Source organism: Salvelinus fontinalis, chromosome 6, assembly GCF_029448725.1.
Source record: "Salvelinus fontinalis isolate EN_2023a chromosome 6, ASM2944872v1, whole genome shotgun sequence".
NCBI classification, from domain to species: domain Eukaryota; kingdom Metazoa; phylum Chordata; class Actinopteri; order Salmoniformes; family Salmonidae; genus Salvelinus; species Salvelinus fontinalis.
The window spans coordinates 9,597,627-9,613,347 of NC_074670.1; the positions used below are offsets into that span (position 1 = coordinate 9,597,627).

The following is a 15,721-nucleotide window of genomic DNA, read 5'->3' on the forward strand; positions in this document are numbered from 1 at the left end:
CGTAAGGTTTCTCTCCGTTGTGGATGCGCATGTGAGTGTTCAGGCTCATAGTTGTGAGGATCATGCCACTCAGAGCAATGGAAGCCGACTTCCAGACATATCAAAGGCTTAGTGTCCTTAGGTTTATTGCCCTCTGGTTCGTGACACCAATGAGGCCCCAGTCCCCAAAAATTCAGGTACAGGAATCTGCGGGCACACTGCACACTTATCCATTTTAGAACAAGGCTGTTACATAACAAAATGTGGTAAAAGTTAAGGGTTCCAAATACCTTCCAGAATGCCCTGTATATACACACAGAGAGAATGAATACTACATGCTTGTCTACCATGTTCAAATGTTTGGTAATGCAATAAAAATCAATCAGTGCAGGTCAATGATGGCTTATGGACTGAAACAAATGTGGTCTCTGTAAGTAACCTTCATTAAAAGTCATGTTTATAACAATACTAGGGGAGTGACCTTCACATATAAGCTCCTCTTCTTCCAAAAATACTCTACAAAGCAAAAAAAAAAAAAAAACTGACAATAATCTTTCAGAATTTATTATCACTTACTAATCCACAGGTCAATCATTCATGAAACCATCTTCTGTACATAAGTTATTTATTTTTATACAGAGCAAAAATATATATATATATATATATATATTTTTTTTAAATTGGTGTTTATAACATCTTAGACATAAGGTCTCTTGTTTGGGGACCTGTGTGGTTCTGGTACCAGTCCCGACCCTGCGTGACATAGGACGTGAAATCTTACACCACTTGAAGCTGGGATGTCCCTTCTACCATTTCAATCACTCTTCCGACTGTCCAACTCCTGGCTGAACCCTATATCACAGCTACTGACAAAGCACATGCCTGCCATCCTTACATCATAATGAAGCAGGACAGTGGTTTCATTACATTAGCACATTCAGAGATTGATTTATAGCCAATAATCTAAACATCTGTTAAATTTAAAATCTGAATTAACATGAGATGAAAGGAGTGTTCCTAAAAAGTGAATATAGTCAAGCTAGAGCTCTATGAGATGTTCACAGCGATAGGGATCAGACATTATAAACAAGCGAAACCTCCAGAAAATATGAATTCTCTAACACTAAACAAATATGTAATTTACAGTTATAAGGAAGATGAAATCTTAGTGTCATTTTAGAATTTAAGCAATATTTAGAAAGAATAGTCATTTCAAAGCCCTATTCATACAATTTTGTCAAATAGGAAATACATAACATTTCAGAATTGTATCATATTTGTACTGTGTGTACTTGAGCTAGTGTCCACCTCAGCAATCTATTACTTTTTTTTTTTATACCAGAAGTGATATTTTTTTTTACCTTTCTTTGAGTATGCAACATTACTAGTTATCATTTATGGCCCTCGTGATAATTACTTTTGGGGATTATGTAGATTACATTGAACTGGTTAAACAAACAACCATAAAACAAAAGAGCAATAAAAGTAACAACCTAATGTAGACTGAGCTCCAAAAGTATTGGGACAGTGAATTTTTGTTTTGGTCTTTTGGCTCTGTGCCTACAGCACTTTGTTTTTGAAATGATACAATGATTATTAGGTTAAAGTGTAGACTGTCAGCTTTAATTAGTATTTTTATCCATATGAACTGTTTAGAAATTACACCACTTTTTGAACATAGTCCCTTAAAATAGGGGGGCTAAAATAATTGGTACAAATTCCTTTTGTGTAGTCAAAAGTGTAGTATTTGGTACTATTGTCCTAGCACATATTGATTACAACAAGATTGTTACTCTACAATGATTACAGATAGTCCTGAATAATGAGTGAGAAAGCGAGAGTACAGACGCACAAATATCATACCCCCAAGACATGCTAACATCTTACCATTACAATAACGGGAGGTTAACATTGAGGGGTATGATATTGATGCCTCTAACGTTCTCACTCATTAATCACAATTCATTCAGTTGTATCCGTAATCATGGTAGCCACTAATATAGAACACATACACTATTCTAATTTATAATAAAAGTGACAATACATTATTTACCATGAATTTCTAATAAGCACAAAATACTCTGACAAACCAAAATAAACAGCAAACGCATCCAGTCACAAGCCTAATGTAAGCATTGCGTGCTAGGAATATGGGACCAAATAATTTAACGTTTCCCTTAAAAATGGGGGGATATGTACAAAGAGTCCTGTTCTTTCTAAACGGTTCACCTGATATGGATGAATATACCCTCAAATTAAAGCTGAGTCTGCACTTTAACCTCAGTGATTGTATCATTTCAAATCCAAAGTGCTGCAGGAGAAACAAAACGTGTCACTGTCCCAATACACGGAGCTCACTGTGACCCAAATGGAGGATTGATAAAACATTGTGAAGTTATCATAGACAGGGGGCAAAATTTAGTTTGAATTTGTTGTCACACATCGATCACTGACTAAAGAGATCAGACTCCCCTCCATTGAATTCATAAGAGTAACGGAGTTTCATAAAAGGTGTTATGTTAATATACATCATTATCATTTAGGTTTATGAAGTCTAAGCAGGTGTTTGGAGAGGTTGGACTTGCGAGCAAAGCTGATAAAGCAGTGGGGGCAGGAATAACGTTTCCCCTTGTGGATTTTCATGTGGCCGTTCACATGACTCTGTTCATAAAAGCTCTTCCCACACTCTTGGCAGGAGTATGGCTTTACGTCACGGTGAGTGTGGGTCCTCATGTGCAGAGTCAGAGAAGCAGAGCAGATAAAGCGTTTGTGGCATTCAGAACATTCAAATGGCCTCTCCCCAGTGTGGAGGCGCTTGTGTTTGGTCAGATCTCCAGACTGAGTGAAGCTTTTACCGCACTCGGTACAGGTGTATGGTTTCTCACCTGTGTGAGTGCGCTGGTGGTTCTTCAGGTGGTCGAGTCGGGCAAATTGCTTGTCACACACTGTGCAGTGGTAAGGCCTCTCACCAGTATGTGAGCGCAGGTGTACGTTCAGCACCCCAATCCTTATGAACTTCTGCCCACAAACCCCACAATGGTAGTTTTTCTGGTTGTTGTGGATCTTCAGATGCATCTTCAAATAACCTTTGTCAGCAAAGTCTTTACCACACACAGTACATTTGAAAGGTCTCGCCCCGGAGTGTGTGCGCAGGTGAATCTTCAGACTCTCCCTGTATGCAAACTGCCTGTCGCATTGGGAGCAGGAGTACTTCCTCTCACCAGAGTGAACAGTCATGTGCTTCCTGAGGAGGTACTTCTGTTTAAAATCCTTCCCGCAGTCCTGACATTTGAATGGCTTGACCCCATTGTGTATTAACAAGTGATATTGGTAAGCGCCTGTACCTGAGAAGCGCTTGCCGCACTCCTTGCAGACATAAGGCTTTTCTCCAGTGTGGATGCGCATGTGAGTGTTCAGGCTTGTAGGAGTAGTGAGGATCTTGCCACAATCTAAGCATTGGAAGCCGACTTCCTTAATGACCATCTGTTTAGCGTACTTAGGTTTATTGCCCTCTGGTTCATGACACCGGTGAGGCCCTAGGCCCCAACAATTCTCAAAGCTCTTCTCACAGTCTGCGCAACTGATGTGTCCATTGGTGAGAACAACGGCCATTTTGTGCAAACTCTTGCAGTGCTTCAGCAGGCTGCCTAGGTACTTGAATCTGCGGGAACACTGTGGGCAGGTGTGGAATTTCTCCTGAACCCTGTGGGGACGGCCAGTTCTCCTGGGAGGGGCAGGTTTCTGGGGACGGGCAGAGGGGTGGGCCTGGCGGGTGTGGATGTCTAGCTGTCGTGGTGTATGGAACATGCAGCTACAGTGGGCACAGCTGTGTGTGGGGCCGTACACTCTTTTACTCTTTGAGACTTGGCTTTTCAACATGGCCAGGTACTGCTTTTGGTGTTTGGTCTTGATGTGGTTCTCCAGGAAGTAACAGTCAGTAAAGGAGATGGTGCAGTGTGGACAAGGAAAGAACTGAGGAGAACCTGAGAGTGAGGGATAGAGGGAGAAGAGATGGGTACGATAAGAGGGGAGAAAAAAAATGGCAAATGTAATTTTCCTCATTCAATAGTCCTTGCCGATATTAATATGAATGTTCCAATAACCATCACCCATTTAAACTGCACTGTTGGGAGTAGACTGGAGTATGTTAAACAGTATGGCCTGCCTCCATGGTTGTCTTCATCCCTCCTGACATCCGTCTCCTCCTTCACCAAACACACTTTAATATCTCTCAGAAGTGTCTTAACCACCACCTTATGGATTAGAAAGATACAGAAACTACAAGTATGCATTAACAATCTTAATGATCTTGCCACAATACTACACATTAGAAAACACTAATCCTACTTACCTCAGCCAACCTGGTTAGCACTACCACAGGATCCTTGTGGAGTGGACTAGAATCTGAATGATGATTTGAACTGGTGCTCTTTGAGAGTGCTTGGGTACAATCTGATTCATCTCTGCCGGTGGAGTCATCACCTGACTGTGGGTCATGTTCTGTTTGTGTTATACCCAGGTTTCCAAGGCGTTTAGTCCCCATGGTTTTTTTGTGCAGTAGTTTAGTTTTTGAACGTTGTTTGATCTTCATCTTGTTGACTAAAGTCCCTCTAATATCCTCCTTACTGGCATTCTGAGTAGAAAGAGAAGCAGTTTCAGGCTGATGCTCATTAACCAAGACAAGCTAGACTAGGTCAGGAACCGTAAGGGAAACTCTTCTCATGGCACTTCACCATTTTTGTAGCAGGTTAGGAGAACTGAGACAGCAGGTTAGGAGACTGTGGTTAAGGTTAGGCAAATGCTCTCCTTACCCGCTATGAAAATCACTTTATATCAAAGTGCCATGAAAAGAGTATCCGGGACCAAAACAGCCTATACACATACACAAACACTGCAGACTTAGGCTGCTAAGCAATGATGATTACACACAATTCTGCATTATTAGCCAAAATTTGAATCACTCAACTAACAAGACTAGTCGTCTTAAATTACCATAAAACTTAAATTAATGGCACAGGCATTTATTTTATTAAATCACTCTACATAATAGGACATTAGAGACAGGATATTAGAGACAGGATTATTAGAGACAGATCACAAATTTTGCATATGTACAAAAAGCTTATTTCTCAAATTGCACAAATTTGTTTACATCCCTGTTAGTGAGCATTCCTCCTTTGCCAAGATAATCCATCCACCTGACAGGTGTGGCACATCAAGAAGCTGATTAAACAGCATGATTACATTTACATTTTAGTCATTTAGCAGACACCTATCCAGAGCGAATTAGTCATGAGTGCATACATTTCATAGTTTTTTTTCTCCGTACTGGTCCCCCGTGGGACACAACCCTGGTGTTGAAAGCACCCTGCTCAACCAACTGAGCCACATGGGATCATACACATGATCATTACACAGGTGCACCTTGTGCCGGGGACAATAAAATGCCACTAAAAGGTGCAGTTTTGTCATACAACAATGCCACAGGTGTCTCAAGTTGAGGGAGTGTGACATTGGTTTCAACTGTACCGGGCAGATGGCAGACAGCGTGTACGGCGTGTGGGCAAGCGGTTTGCTGATTTCAACGTGCCCCATGGTGGCGGTGGGGTTATGGCATGGGCAGGCATAAGCTACAGACAATGAACACAACTGCATTTTATCTTTGGCAATTTGAACGCACAGAGATACAGTGACAAGATCCTGAGGCACGTTGTCGTGCCATTCATCCGCCACATTCACCTCATATTTCTTCACAATTCATTGAAGCTGAAAATGTCCCAGTTCTTCCATGGCCTACATACTCACCAGACATGTCAACCATTGAGCCTGTTTATGATGCTCTGGATCGTTGTGTACAACAGCGTGTTCCAGTTCCCGCCAATATCTAGCAACTTCACACAGCCATTGAAGACGAGTGGGACAACATTCCACAAGCCACAATCAACAGCCTGGTCAACTCAATATAGTCAGATTTTCTGATCCACGACCATGCCATTTTTTTGTATGTATATATGTGACCAACAGACACATATCCGTATTCCCAGTCATGTGAAATTCATAGGGCCCAATGAATGTATTTCAAATGACTTATTTCCTTAACTCAGTAAAATCTTAGAAATGGTTGCATGTTCAGTGTATTTTCTTAACGCACACAGCTTTGCATAGTTAATTAATTCCAGCATTTTGATCAATTTCTTAATTTCCTGAACTAACGTGTTATCGCTTACACGTCAAGGTTTCTTTATTAGTATGCGTATTACATTTTAAATTAATTTGACTGAAATTATAATATTTGAAAATACATTTTCTGCAGTTATTACTTAATTAAGCCACGATTTGTAGGGATATGTACTAGCAATTTTTTTCTGGCGATATAAACACCAGTAAGCCATTACAGAATCATTTAAACCCAACAAATCAAAACATTAAGTGGTTAACACAATTAGACCTGGCGTATGTGTGCTGTTGCCTGGCTAATAAAAAGGGACAGGCAGCTATTTCAAACGGCGTTTAATTTAACTTACGGATATAGCGGTCTAGAATCTAGCTAGAAGATGGATTTTTTTGTTGAAAGCGGCGTGAGCTAGCTACAAAAACACATCACGTGGCGTGGTTTTGGCGAAACTTGGATAAACCAAATTACGCCGCTTCCTACTTAGCTTGTTCAGCTACATTTGACAATGGTCACCCACCTAACGTTTAACTTTGTTATAAAGACATCAACGACGAGAGTAAACATTTGTTTTCTACACAAAACGTTCACGGGCGAAATAACTTCACTTACCTTCTTCGATTCAAACCAAACACAGTGACCGGAAGAACTCTATTTTGCACTTCCTTGGCATGGGTGTAAACTGACCAATCAGGTAATCATGTAGAAAGATTTAGTCTGCTGATTGATGAGGATTTTAAAAGGGACACTCGCAGAAAAGTGTGGGTACCTACTGACCTGAAGACAATGAGCCCATATATTCAAAATCTGACCCTAACTGTAACACATTCTGAAATTAAATAGCCTATCAAATCAATTTATATAACCCTTCTTACATCAGCTGATATATCAAAGTGCTGTACAGAAACCCAGCCTAAAACCCCAAACAACAAGCAATGCAGGTGTAGAAACACGGTTGCTAGGAAAAAAACGGTTTGCACTGCAGCCCAGGAGTGTCCATTATAGAGTGCGTTCGTATTTCACTCTGGAGTGCGGTCGGGGCGTTAGTAAATTCAGAGGATTTATACTTTTTTGGGGGGTAAATGTAACCTTTATTTAACTGTCATATTGTCCTTTAGTAAATTCAGAGCTTTTCGCTGTCGGAGCGTTTAGAGCGCACACTGGACGCTCTGGCCAATGAGTAGGGTTGATCCGAGCCTTCTGACCTCACAACGGCAGTCAAGCACCCAAGCTAACTGGCTAACGTTAGCTAGTTACTTCCAAAACGATATGACACCTCACTCTGACCATTTTACTTGCCCTAGCAGAGCTGGTTATGCGGTTTTCATGTTATCCAGAGCGTTGATGACTGTAACTGTGCTGCTGGCAACAACTGAATTAATTATTTTTTCTCAGTTTGCTGACACCGGCCCTATTCAACCGGTGTTGAGCGTTCGTAAATGCATCAGTTATTCTGCGCTCTGAAATGGGAGATAGCCAGGGCGAATTTTCGAACGCCTATAGTCTTCCCCCACCGATGACGTAACAGGATAAAATGGTCTTCAAAAATGGAATTTGACGCTATTTCAATGTGTTGAACTGACATGAATTGCATAAAATTAGTCTTCCTTAACCGACGTCTCTCTTATTCCACTTAAAAGGAAACATGCACAAGAAAATCACAGAAGTGTGCCATCTTTCCTGGACTTTTAATATTGTCGCCTACTCATCACCAGGACAAAGAGCTTGGCAGGCAACCAACCATCTTATGTACATCACTTGTTCTCTTCTTAAAAAAAAAAAAAAAACGAGCAAATGAAAACTGTAAAAAAGTTACTCAGGTAAACAAATACAAGACAAGAAAAATGTAACCAGTCTAATAATGCTTGTGACCAGACTCGAGGGTAGCTGAAGATAGTGTTACAATTTTCCTTAATTAGGAGCAATGTTACTAAACAAGAAAGCTGTTATTTTTGTCATATATTTGATTAAATACATGTAAATGAGAAATCTATCTGAATGACCAATCATTTTGTAGTCTAATGGTTGTTTTGTGTAGTGTATCCAGTAGCACCATTCAGATTGTTCCAAGATAATGGGGGGATTCAACTTGTAGTGATTCATATGAGAAACCGAAGAAAATTTCCTTCTTAAGAGTGCAAAAAACATCTAACAAAAAATGCCACACCCTCCTTGAAAATAAAACACCTTTTTCATTCATGTTATCTTTCACCAGGAAGATGTAGCTTTGCACATATCTTGTCGCTTTCCTTTGTCTCCATTATAATCTGACAATTTCCATAATTTTTTTTGTTCCACATAATGTAATTGTTTTGTTGTTCCATTTGTAACAAGACAAATCCAAAAAGTTAATTCAGTTCTAATCATAGCCCTCATTGGCTGATAAAAATCATCCAATCAAAAGAGCTAAAAAACAAAACCACAAAAGTTAACACAGTTCATATCAAATAACTGAAATAAAAGCCTTAGAAACTAAACAATACATAGTGTGTTATGTTATTCACTCACAAAATGGCTACAGGGACAGAAGTCTGATAACCTAGTTAAATCCTTCATTTGTAACTAAATCTATTTAAAACAGACATGAAATGTGTCAAAAGTGGAGACGATACACAACAGGATTGTTTAGTGTAGTCCTGGGAGTTCACAAATGCATAAGAACTGAAGACAGACGAGCAGAGAAACAAATACAACAGAAACCGATAAAGAACCATGTAACAGGTCGTGTGAATGAACATGTACAAATATATACTTAGGGTTTTGAGTTAATAAACAGACACGTAGCTTAAAAGCCTGCCATATATTAACATCACTCATCATTACTGCCATGATATAAAAAACATCTGACAAACAAGCATCACTTTCTTTAATCCTATCCTGTCAATTCGATGTTGCACATCCAGGTGGACTAAGCCTTCTATCTCTTGTTTTTAATGGCAATGTTTGATTGCTACTTTTTGGGGTATAAAGCACATGTTGGTTCCAACGCCAGTAGTTATCATCCCTACTTTTATTGGTCATTCCAAAAAAACGACAGTGCAGCAAAAGTCTGTCTATGCGTCTGGTTGTCGGCTGCACTCATAGCTCAATAGCGGATGCAACTGAATGGTTGAGCTGATATAACGTGCAGTTGTAGTGCATTCTATTCACGTATAGAGTTTGAAATAAAGCGATACATAACGGAATAAAAGACAATCAATATTGAAACAGTGTAAATACAGGTATGATCCTATCAACTTCAACAGGCTCTAATACAACTTTCTCCTTTATGGCCTTTTTCATGTAACTCCCCATCTCTCTTCTAACCTCTTAACATGTTATTACCACCCCACCACATACCCCTCTCTCTCTCATCCACTCCCCCCCCCTCTACATAGCCATGGTGGTGAGGTGCTGATGCCCTAGCAGGCCTTTGCGCCCCCCTCCCACCCCGGGGTGTCCCCCTCCATTGCCGTGACCACAGTACTCCTGGAGGTTCTGCCGTAGTGTGACCAGGGCGGACCCCAAGCAGGCGCGATTAGGGGCCAGGATGCCCCCCGGCAGCTGGATGAGGACCGTGGCCACCCCGGCCATGCCATCGTCCGTGGGCTCCAGGGTGATTGGCCCCACCTTGAAGGTGGAGTAGGAGAAGCCCATGAGCTGGGACAGGAAGGGGTCGGAGCGGCAGAAGTGCTGGTAGCCGCTGTGGGAGGATGGGTGGTGGTGGTGGTGTGAGGCCGTGGTGTTGGTGGGGACATAGTGGTGGGTGTTGAGGTAATGCAGGGGCAGATGTTGCCCACTGTTGCCCCCTCCACCCAGGGTAAGGTGGTGGTGGTGGTGGACGGTGGGGCCGGAGCCTGGCTCGTGTTTGTAGGAGACGGCTCCAGCTCGCCCCCTCTGGCCAACTACAACGCTCCCCAGCTTGCCTGTGCGTGCATGGGCCAGGGACACGGCACTGCCCCCCACCCCTCCGCCCCCTGTGGAGGGCAGGTAGATGAGCTGGGGCTCCTCTGGCTCCAAATAGACGGTGAGCTTGGCGAAGGGCCTGGACGCCATCTTGGTCATTTCCTGGATATGACGCCTCTGCTCTCGGCGGAAGTCCATGAACTGCTTGATCTTCCAGAGGAGGACACAGATGGAGAGGAAGAGGAAGAAGCAGGAGAAGAAAACAGAGAAGAAGACGAACAGGTCGATGTGGGCCTGGTCCTGGCGGAGGAAGAGCAGGCCCTGGGACTCGCCCCGTCTCTCATCTGTGCCTACACCGCGCAGGGCGATGTAGAAGCGGCTGGACTTCAGGGAGTGGACCTCATGGGGGAAGGTGATGACCACGCGGTCACGGACACCTCGAACAATCAGCACCGTCTGGGGCTTCCACACCGTGATGTAGGAGATGAGCCCCGCCGTCTTGGCCTCCCGTACCTCCCTGTCCTCCCCCTGGGGCTTGGCGTGGAGCTGCAGGGGGGTGTTGGGGAGCATGGGCCCACCCAGGCTGGATGAGGAATTGGCATACACCTTCATAGGTGATGGAGGCGTCTCCTTATCCCCCCCGCTCGCCCCACCTCGGGCCGCCGACTCGTCCTCGATCTTGATGGCGTGGATGCCTGTGTGGAGGTCCACTTCTACGATGAAGGTGTCATGGGAGTTGGACACGTAAACCTCCACCTCCCCGAAGGTCACGTCGATGGTGACCCGGATGTCCACGTTGGTGAACTTTGGCTGGGCAGCGAAGAAGACGGTGCGTCCCTTGGGCAAATTGCGGATGGTGGGGTCGTGGAAGCAGTTTGTCTGAGAGGTGGGGTCGAAGCAGCACTCATTGTCCACGTTGAACTGCCGGTAACACTGGCGCCCGTTTACCGGTGTGCCATTGAAGGAGTCTTTGCACTTGGCGCACTACGTTGAGGATTCCAGATAGGGAGAATAAACAAGAAATACAAGTGCATGTAAGTACTGTGCTTATTGTTTGTATATGGATGTGATCTCTACAACCAGGAAAATCAAGGTATCCTCCTTCATTACTCCCCCTGCTGTATCAGTATACCTGCTTGTAAACTGTGTCTAGTGCCTGCACCATCCTAACCATACCTGTGTTCTGTAGCAGTCCTTCCTGTCGCTCTGTGGGCTGCTGAGGCAGGAAGAGGTCTCTGTGTTGTTCTGGCATGGGCAGCCTGTGCCGTCATGTTCATTACACGTGTCTGCATGGCCGTTACACTGACACCTGCAGGTGGGAGAAACAAATAGCCTTTCAGCTTTCTGTAGGATTCAGCCCTCTGAAGTGATTTTTACAGAATCACTCCATCATGAACACACTTCTGAAGTGCACAGTCTGGAAAAGTGAAAAATCGGATGGGTGTGAACACCACAATATGGCTCCATGTCCCTTTCATCCATTAATTACAAGCAGTGGTGTAAAGTACTTAAGTAAGAATACTTTCAAGTACTACTTAAGTAGTTATTTGGGGTTATCTGTACTTAACTTTTTATATTTTTGACAACTTTTACTTCACTATTTTCCTAAATTAAATGATGTACTTTTTACTAAATACTTTTTCCCTGACACCCAAAAGTACTCGTTACATTTTCAATGCTTAGCAGGACAGAAAATCATCCAATTCACACACACTTATCAAGAGAACATCCATGGTCATCCCTACTGCTTCTGATCTGCCAGACTCACTAAACACAAATGCTTTGCTTTGAAATGATGTCTGAGTGTTGGAGTGTGACCCTTGCTGTCCGTAAATAAAAGAAAACAAGAAAATTGTGCCGTCTGGTTTGCTTAATATAAGGAATTTTAACTTATTCATACTTTTGTATTTTTCTGTTGATACTTAAGTATATTTAAATCCAAATACTTTTACTCAAGTAGTATTTTACTTGGTGACTTTCACTTTTACTCGAGTAATTTTATATTAAGGTATCTTTACTTGTATTCAAGTATGAGATTTTAGTACTTTTTCACCACTGATTACAAGTGAATTAGATGTGGCTAGAGGTTCATTTTAAAGGAATCACTACTCACTTGTCACAGTTCCCCTGCAGTAGGAAGTAGCCGCTGAGGCAGCTCTCACACTTGTCCCCCACGCTGTTGTTCTGGCAGCTCACACAAACCGCTGAGTCCTCTGTAGGACCCTCCGACACCCACTGAACAATCTGATAAAGGAGAGGGAGTTCAACAAGAGAAATGTAGTTAAATGACATCCAAGATGGTATACCTGTTCCTACAAAGCGAGTTTCTAGATAGCACATAAATCATGATATGACCACAAAAGATGCTGTTGATCAGATCAAAAGTAACCCATTACTAAACTCAAAGCAAGATGGAGAGAACATAAATGAACTAAAACAGACAGTGAGTCACTTACACTGTCTGGGTCCAGACGGTGGTCTTGGGGGTGGTCTAGCGCCCTCTTGTGTTCGTCCCGGGACAGACACACTGCGCTGTTCCCCCTGCAGAACTCCCGACAGGGGCGACACGTCCCCCCACCCACCGCCGACCCCACATACAGGGGCTTACACTTCTCACAGTGATCACCCTGGAACAAGAGAGAGAGAGCCACAAACCACATAATCATCAGTATATGATACACTGAATGAACTGGGAATCTGACCTGGGATCAGCACCAGTGTGTCACTAGTGTTTTGTTACTCAAGAAACACATTGGGCTGTGACATGCATAATCTTACAGTTTAAATACTGTGTGTGTATGTGTGTGTGTGTCTGCCCCACTCACCATAGTGTTGTTTTTACACTCCAGACACTTGTCAGGCTCAGACACTCCTTTACAGTTGCTGTGTTTGTTACAGCGACACTGAGACGAGCAATTGTCCCCCACAAAGCCAAAGTGACACTGACACACTCCCGGGGACACACAGGTGCCGTTGACACAGCCCTGAGCACAGACCGGCTCACACTGGCCTGACACACTGCAGGGAGGGAGTAGAGAGAAAGAGGAGAAACTTAAACAGATACTATGGATGTATACCTACTGAATATGTAGCCCTGTTTGTTTTCAAGTTTCAATGTCACATACACAAGTACAGTGAAATGCCTTTCTTGCAAACTCAAAACCCAACAATGCAATAATCAATCTATTACTAGAAAAAAACAAGAAATAAGAAGAGGAAATATGAAATACGCAATAAAGTAAGCAAGAAGGATACTATATACAGGAAATATTTAAAAAGTCTGTTCCAATACCATATTTACATGTGCAGGGATACTGGAGTGATGGAGGTAGATATGTATAGGGATAAGGGCAACAGGATTTAAGATAAACAGAGTAGCAGCAGCTTGCATGTGAGTGGGTGGGCGGGTGTGAGAGTCAGTATAAATGTATGTGCATATTATGTGTGAGTGAGCAGATGATGGAGTGTGTGTGTGTTGGAGTGACAGTGTACGAGTGTGTAGGGCCCTGTGACTGTGTATTGAGACAGTGCAAATATTGAAATAAAAGGTCAATGAAGATATAAGACAAACTCAGTCTGTGTAGCTATTCTGTTAGCTAATAATCATTCTTATTGTTTGGGTATAGAAGCTGTTCAAGAGCCTGTTGGTGTCAGACTTGATACACCGGTAGCTCTTGCCATAAGGCAGCAGGGAAAATAGTCTATGACTTAGGTGGTTGGGGTCTTTGACGATTTTCCAGGCCTTCTTTTCACACCTCCTGATATAGATGTCCTAGATGCCATACCAAGCAGTGATGTAGCCAGTCAATATGCTCTCAATGGTACAGCTGTAGAACCTTTTCAGGATACTATGTATGTATACCAACTGAATATGTAGCCGTGTTTGCAGGACAGGTGGAGTGGTAGTACTGATGATTGTGATGATGTAATGATGATGAGGTTGTGTGTGTATAGCTGCTGAGGTATCCAAGTGCTATTTCTTCTGCCGTTAATGATGATTGTGACGTGTGGCTTCCTACCGGCTGAGAACGTAGCCCTGCTTGCAGGTGCAGTGGTATCCCTGGGTCAGGTCATGGCAGTCCTGGGTGATGTTACAGTGGTGGTGGCCGTTGGCACACTCATCCTCCTCTGGGCAGTGGAGGAAGGACCAGCTGCTGTTTCTCTGGACACACACTCCCTCACTCACACCTGACACATGCACGCACACACACAGGGGAAAGTGAGGAGAAGAGGTAACTTTAAATAGTTATTGGGACTAGAGAATATAACCCTAAATGTTGGACAATAAAGTTATATTCTATAACGCTCTTATATTTCATTCATTCATTTAATATAAACTCAGTAAAAAAAGAAACGTCCCCACTGTCAATTGCGTTTATTTTCAGCAAACTTAACATGTGTAAATATTTGTATGAACATAACAAGATTCAACAACTGAGACATAAACTGAACAAGTTCCACAGACATGTGACTAACAGAAATTGAATAATGTGTCCCTGAAAAAAGGGACACAAAAGTAAGTCAGTATCTGGTGTGGCCACCAAATGCATTAAGTACTGCAGTGCATCTCCTTCTCATGGACTGCACCAGATTTGCCAGGTCTTGCTGTGAGATGTTACCCCACTCTTCCACCAAGGCACCTGCAGGTTCCCGAACATTTCTGGCCCTAGCCCTCACTCTCCGATCCAACAGGTCCCAGACGTGCTCAATGGGATTGAGATCCAGGCTCTTCGCTGGCCATGGCAGAACACTGACATTCCTGTCTTGCAGGAAATCACACACAAAACGAGCAGTATGGCTGGTGGCATTGTCATGCTGGAGGGTCATATCAGGACGAGCCTGCAGGAAGGGTACCACATGAGGGAGGAGGATGTCTTCCCTGTACAGCATTGAGATTGCCTGCAATGACAACAAGCTCAGTCCGATGATGCTGTGACACACCGCCCCAGACCATAACCGGACCCTCCACCTCCAAATCAATCCCGCTCCAGAGTACAGGCCTCGGTGTAACGCTCATTCCTTCGACGATAAACGTGAATCTGACAATCACCCCTGGTGAGACAAAACCGCGACTCGTCAGTGAAGAGCACTTTTGCCAGTCCTGTCTGGTCCAGTGACGGTGGGTTTGTGGCCATAGGTGACGTTGTTGCCGGTGATGTATGGTGAGGACCTGCCTTACAACAGGCCTACAAGCCCTCAGTCCAGCCTCTCTCAGCCTATTGTGGACAGTCTGAGCACTGATGGAGGGATTGTGATTTCCTGGTGTAACTTGGGCAGTTGTTGTTGCCATCCTGTACCTGTCCCGCAGGTGTATTGTTCGGATGTACCGATCCTGTGTAGCTCTTGTTACACGTGGTCTGCCACTGCGAGGACAATCAGCTCTCCGTCCTGACTCCCTGTAGCGCTGTCTTAGGCGTCTCACAGTATGGACATTGCAATTTATTGCCCTGGCCACATCTGCAGTCCTCATGCCTCCTTGCAGCATGCCTAAATCACATTCACTCAGATAAGCAGGGACCCTGGGCATCTTTCTTTTGGTGTTTTTCCAGAGTCAGTAGAAAGGCCTCTTTAGTGTCCTAAGTTTTCATAACTGTAACCGTAATTTCCTACCTTCTGTAAGCTTAGTGTCTTAACGACCGTTCCACAGGTGCATGTTCATTAATTGTTTATGGTTTGTCATGACGT

General features: G+C 43.4%; 2 protein-coding genes across 7 annotated transcripts in view; both read right to left on the reverse strand.

Annotated features, from left to right (window-relative positions):
- Positions 1-527: 527 nt before the first annotated feature.
- Positions 528-7,178, reverse strand: LOC129856978 (gastrula zinc finger protein XlCGF57.1-like). 4 transcript variants are annotated; one of them, XM_055924810.1, is made up of 4 exons: positions 6,764-7,178; positions 4,331-4,612; positions 4,145-4,232; positions 528-3,962 (listed from the first exon to the last, which is right to left on the reverse strand). In XM_055924810.1, exons 2-4 carry the CDS (start codon positions 4,568-4,570, stop codon positions 2,515-2,517), a joined length of 1,776 nt encoding a protein of 591 aa, XP_055780785.1. In that variant the 5' UTR covers positions 4,571-4,612; positions 6,764-7,178; the 3' UTR covers positions 528-2,514. The 4 variants fall into 4 exon arrangements, with proteins under 4 accessions (XP_055780785.1, XP_055780786.1, XP_055780788.1 ...); XM_055924811.1 differs by lacking the exon at positions 6,764-7,178 and adding an exon at positions 6,672-6,695; XM_055924813.1 differs by lacking the exon at positions 6,764-7,178 and having other exon boundaries at positions 4,089-4,257; positions 4,331-4,420.
- Positions 7,179-7,820: 642 nt separating this feature from the next.
- LOC129856977 (multiple epidermal growth factor-like domains protein 8) overlaps positions 7,821-15,721 on the reverse strand; it is a 33,550-nt gene continuing 25,649 nt past the window's right edge. For all 3 annotated transcript variants that reach the window (XM_055924808.1, XM_055924809.1, XM_055924807.1), the window contains exons 38-43: positions 14,056-14,224; positions 12,862-13,054; positions 12,493-12,663; positions 12,150-12,280; positions 11,213-11,345; positions 7,821-11,020 (exon numbers count right to left, since the gene is read on the reverse strand). In XM_055924808.1, the coding sequence (XP_055780783.1) occupies positions 9,521-11,020; positions 11,213-11,345; positions 12,150-12,280; positions 12,493-12,663; positions 12,862-13,054; positions 14,056-14,224 (2,297 nt within the window). In that variant the 3' untranslated portion in view covers positions 7,821-9,520. The remainder of the gene's footprint in view (positions 11,021-11,212; positions 11,346-12,149; positions 12,281-12,492; positions 12,664-12,861; positions 13,055-14,055; positions 14,225-15,721) is intronic.

Bases quoted from the DNA above. Each gene is read 5' to 3' on its own strand.
- LOC129856978 (XM_055924810.1), bottom strand. From the start codon at position 4,570: ATGAAGATCAAACAACGTTCAAAAACTAAACTACTGCACAAAAAAACC. The intron at 4,233-4,330 runs GTAAGTAGGATT...CTAATCCATAAG, and splicing joins TGCTAACCAGGTTGGCTGAG to GTGGTGGTTAAGACACTTCT. The intron at 3,963-4,144 runs GCAGGCCATACT...CCTCACTCTCAG, and splicing joins GGATGAAGACAACCATGGAG to GTTCTCCTCAGTTCTTTCCT.